The sequence below is a fragment of the Macrobrachium nipponense genome, chromosome 4 (assembly GCF_015104395.2).
Source record: "Macrobrachium nipponense isolate FS-2020 chromosome 4, ASM1510439v2, whole genome shotgun sequence".
In the NCBI taxonomy this organism is placed as follows: Eukaryota; Metazoa; Arthropoda; class Malacostraca; order Decapoda; family Palaemonidae; genus Macrobrachium; species Macrobrachium nipponense.
This window is the reverse complement of record NC_061100.1, coordinates 146,022,573-146,027,572: the sequence shown is the minus strand read 5'-3', so window position 1 is coordinate 146,027,572 and position 5,000 is coordinate 146,022,573. Positions and strand designations below refer to the sequence as shown.

The 5,000-nt window shown below is 36.6% G+C and overlaps 1 protein-coding gene across 4 annotated transcripts in view; it reads right to left on the bottom strand.

Moving 5' to 3' along the window:
* Positions 1-5,000, bottom strand: part of LOC135211265 (neuronal acetylcholine receptor subunit alpha-7-like) — a 37,879-nt gene that overhangs the window by 17,022 nt on the left and 15,857 nt on the right. For all 4 annotated transcript variants that reach the window (XM_064244569.1, XM_064244568.1, XM_064244567.1 and 1 more), the window contains exons 2-7: positions 4,454-4,657; positions 3,999-4,135; positions 3,710-3,754; positions 3,295-3,404; positions 2,653-2,866; positions 2,017-2,206 (exon numbers count right to left, since the gene is read on the bottom strand). In XM_064244569.1, coding sequence (XP_064100639.1) covers positions 2,017-2,206; positions 2,653-2,866; positions 3,295-3,404; positions 3,710-3,754; positions 3,999-4,135; positions 4,454-4,490 — 733 coding nt within the window. In that variant the 5' untranslated portion in view covers positions 4,491-4,657. The remainder of the gene's footprint in view (positions 1-2,016; positions 2,207-2,652; positions 2,867-3,294; positions 3,405-3,709; positions 3,755-3,998; positions 4,136-4,453; positions 4,658-5,000) is intronic.

Sequence of the window (5,000 nt, the reverse complement as noted above, 5' to 3'; positions counted from 1 at the left end):
TAGAGTGGTGATTCAGCTGTTTTCCTTCAAGTTTATTGAAATGAGTTAGAACCAGGGAAATACTTAGACTTTTAAAGTTGTTGATGGAGTGATGCCATTTAATTAATTTAATTTTAATAAGATTAACCCACACTCGTTTTATTGAACTTTTCCTGATTTCTTGCATGCCTAATAAGTTTTTTAAGGGATCACTATTGCCTTTAGGGTAATCAGTCTTATTTTATCTGTGATGAAGATACAAGTGTCTGGCTGCTGTGACGTAACAAATTTTCATTGGTAAGTGTAATGACCAGATATCTGGACGCTTCGTCACAATATATATATATATATATATATATATATATATATATATATATATATATATATATAATATATATATATATATATATATATATATATATATATATATATATATATATATATATATATATATAATATATATATATATAAACTGCAGACACAGGTCACAGAAATTCAGAACATTTGAAAGGTTATAAAGCTGAAAGTGGCTTCAAGCACAGAAGGTACTGTTGGGGCGTGAAAGACAGAAACAGTGAGAAATTCATGTCAGTATGGAACTGGCTTGTTTGTATTGGTTTTGTCATTTACTATGAGATTCAGGGTATCTGTAACACGGTTTTTTGGACTTTGCTCCTTGTCAAAGCATCGGATGTAGCTGAAAGTTGACATATGTATATTTCAACCACACACAAATTTTGTCAGCATTATCAATAACCTAAACCCGATAGTTTTAATTTTTATAGAGTAAAAATGATCTAGCCGACGCCATGGCCAATGATTACGAGCCAAGAGTCGAAAAACATTCATTACGTAAGCAAGGTAAACAAACACCTTTTGACGAAATGTTGCCCCGCCCATCCACCAGACAGAAATTCCATCGGCTCTGAAACCCAAAGACTTTATGAAAGGCGGAACGATACATAGATGTGGGTGGGGTATCAGTGCTAGCGTAGTAATACTACTGTAGCAGTAGTGCCGCAACAGTATAGCAGTAATATACATGAATTAAACGTTTAGACCAACTGCTGGGATCCTTGAGGATCATTTAGCAGTTCTTACAACTACTCGAGAAATTAGTTTTTATAGCCAGAAGTTAAATGTTCTAATCCAACAATGCCCATGGTAGCCTTCATGTTATCCTGAATTATAACGAGGCGAAAGTGGGTGGAGCCTCATGAAATCACCATTCTGACGATAATTATTGGTGAAGGTTTGAAGCCAATATACGGCACCGGCTATTTTTTTTCAGTAAATAAGTAGACAGCCAATAAATAAAAATTGCTTGACATTGGGTATAGCAGTTATCAAATCAAGCTTGTCTACTATATTTTTGGTAATTACCAACTATTCCCTACATCTTGTCAATCTGATTGTGACCTATAAAGTAGACTAATTTCTTTGGAAACTTATTTTGGGAGTTAGACTAATAATCGAAGTGTTTTTGCATTTATTAACATATTTTGTTGGTTTGTTCACTATGACAATTATCAGTGGAGAGGTTCCAGAGTTCATAAAGGTGTACTGCTTTGCTTGTATTTAAATTTGAATGTCATTGTTGCCAGAGGTTTAGCCTTCGTTATGTATAGCCAATCATCCATCGAGAAAGAGGGAAGAAATGATGTTATAAGTTACGTAACGAGTGCGTTCGAAACCTTTTCTCTGAGTAAGTTGGCCCGTCTTCAATAAAGGTCACTTTTACATTATAAGTACCAAATTTATTCAACCTACGTAGTGCAGAATACACTCAAAATTTATGTGTTGATATAATATGTATTCTGAATAAGCGTTATATTTATGAACTGCATAGGTAAAAAGGTATTGCGAAAAAACCGTGTTACAGAGGCCCTGAATCTCATAGTAGGAGTAGTTGTAATGGATAACGATAGGCTGATAGGAGGGTGGAGCTGTAGAGTAAGCGAAGCATAGAAAGTAGCAAGACTTGAGCTAGAAGTCTGGCGGAACAAAGGAGTGGCATGAACTGTCAATGATACATACAGACGACGGGGACTTTCACTGTCCATGTAAAGGCGGGGCCCCGCCTCGTGAAGATCATGGAGAAACGCAAGTCTGTGAATGGGTCTGTGCAACAAGGGTATTTGGACGTGGTCTTTGTAACTTGAACATTCGATATATCCCAGTCCTTGATGTTCTCGCCCGTTGCGGTGCTTCGGGTGGTTAGGTCGATCTGGTGAGAGATTAGATATTTTAGTTTTGCGTGGTGGAATCTCTTTCTTCATGTCTACCTTCCCCTCTTTATTATGACACCAAAATGTAACAAACGGTGGCGTAATTAAGTTGGGGGTAGGGGGAGGTGGGAGGCCTGTCCGTCCCAGGTCTAGGGGCTCAGCATTCTGGCTTCTTTTGAGCAGATCTGGTCTGGCATAATTCTAGATTTTCTAGCGTATTTCATCTGTGGTCGGAACACTGAACAGCGATTTATCGACTCTGCTGTTGGACAGCAAATGATTGAGATGTTAAGGCTTAAAATATGCGTATAATTTTCACCACTTGAGTACTTTTTAGCACGGGAATGGGGCGGCACCTTAAGAGTCTCCTCGCCCGCCCGCCCTCCCCCGCACGCCACTAACGCTAATTACGCCACTGGTAACAAAAGGACAAAAATGGACTCACCGTTGGAGTCACCTTGATGTCGAAGTCTAGGTTTTCTTTTCCGTGATTCCACGACTTAATCACAAGAGAGCAGTTGTGGGTATCATGCGGCCAGTAGGTCATGTCAAATAAGCAAGTGTAACGGTAGAACTCAACAGGTGTGTAGGTGACCTTTCCATCAGATGTCACTTGGATAGGGTCATATGACCATAGGAATTTGTCATAACGTCTATTTCTGAAAAGATAAATAAAACAAAACTGACTTTAGATGAGGTTTTCCAACAATTTCTATGAATACCTGGCCATAAAAATCAAAGATAAATAACACGAATATTAGAGAAAAGTACGTCAGATGATTTGAAAAACATTACATTATGCTAAAACATTAATATAATCATGACACCACTTATTTGAGTATACTATACATACCCAGGAAAACGCTCACCATTCAACAATGGCATTAACACGGTTAGAAAACTCCTGGTGAACTGTTCATGCACATACACACATACACACACACACAGACACACACACACACACACACACACACACACACATATATATATATATATATATATATATATATATATATATATATATACATATATATATATATAATATACATTCAGGGTTTTCAAAGATGTAAATATTAAATAAACTTACACATTTTCAACAGCAAAGTCTGGAGACCAGACCTTCCATGGCTTATACCCAAGTTTATTGATTCCTGAGTGTTCCGAAGGATTCCATGTCAACTTTGGGTCGGTCCATGACTGAAAATGAAGTAGATAATTAAAGAAAATTCAGTATTTCCGGCTGAACCTTACCCAAGTTAAGCTGATTTCGAGCCTGGAGCTGTTTTATAATGCAGTCTGATGCCGTGCCACATATTGGTTCCTACAATTTTCCAGTGCTACTATTTGGTATCCTTCTTTCATAATGATTATTGGCATCATTGCATCCCTGATTGACTGCACTACCTGCTCAAATATCTAGTCAGATACTGAGAAAATCAAAAAGGATTCTTTATGAAGAGGGTAGTGTTCAGGAAATACCTATGAAATAAATTTGAACTAACCATGCCTACTGCTGCATAAATTTCGACTGAGTGGTCACGTTCATTCTGTAAAAAGAAATAAAATACAGGAAATTACTTTTATTTCGAATTTCCAATGTCTACCTACGCACAGCTCTCTTCAAAATCAGATTGAATTTTATAAATAATGAGAAACGTAACATTTGGGAATAAATCTTGCTTCCCTTTTTTTTCTAAAGCCAAAGACTTTTACATAAATATGAGTTCCATCACAAAAGAAAAATCATATGAAATAGTACTTTAAAGTTAAGGTCAGTTAGAGGTAACCTACCATTGTGAAGTCCAAGATGGAAAATGTGTTAATCTCGACCTTCATTTGTTCTGAGGGCAGAGTATCCTCGTAGTAACCGTCGGTCAGTTTTTTCTTCAGTTGACGGGCTGCATCCGACGTAGAGATGCCATTGGCTTCTTGGGTTGAGAAAGGGGAAAAATATTTATTTTTGTCTCTCCTGGGTATACGGATCTAGAGGCGATTAGGATGCATCTCCTAAGAATTTGCGTATCACCTAGTTACTCTCTAGCTAAAATTAGTTTCATATTTGGGCATTTGCTAAAATAAGTCATCTTTACTGGAATCTAGTGTTAAACACAAAAGATTCTATTTTACAAGAAATTTCCGATTTGTTTCCTTTCTTAATTCTTCTTTTACTAAAACTGATTTCACATTCAATCATTTCTATTAGATTGATTTTGAACCGTAACTACCGATGACTCGATATGACTTACCTTGAAAAATAAGCATAAGCAGCAGTAATAAGTACATCTTTGGGAGCTATATTTTTACGAATATGGAGCCAAAGAATAAAGATTTTGTTTTTCAGGCACGAATGATCTCTGCCAGTTTCCTGTAGTTAGCCACTGGGTTACCTAGTTTGTGAGGTTATTTTCAAATACAGCATGCTTGTACACACTGTATATACATTTCTTCGTCTGTGGATGGAAGAAGGCAGTGTATCAGTTTAATAGTTTTAACACCTATCTTTATCAACTTCGTGTATTTTTCGATAGAACAATTCATCAGTGTATTGTCTAAACATGAAATTCTATCGGTTTGCATTAATGATCCAACTCCCATTAGTTTGTGGCTAGTGCAACAAGATTATGTTATCGGATATATGTAAATCCGTTGCCTTGTTAACACCATCATCATTCGAGAATTGCATATTATGCTTAAGTCCATTTGCATCTTGTTATTATGTCTCGCGTAGTAACTTAAATTTTCATTTGCTCTGCTTATTGGCAATATAAGTAGGGCATTGTAAATTACTTCAAC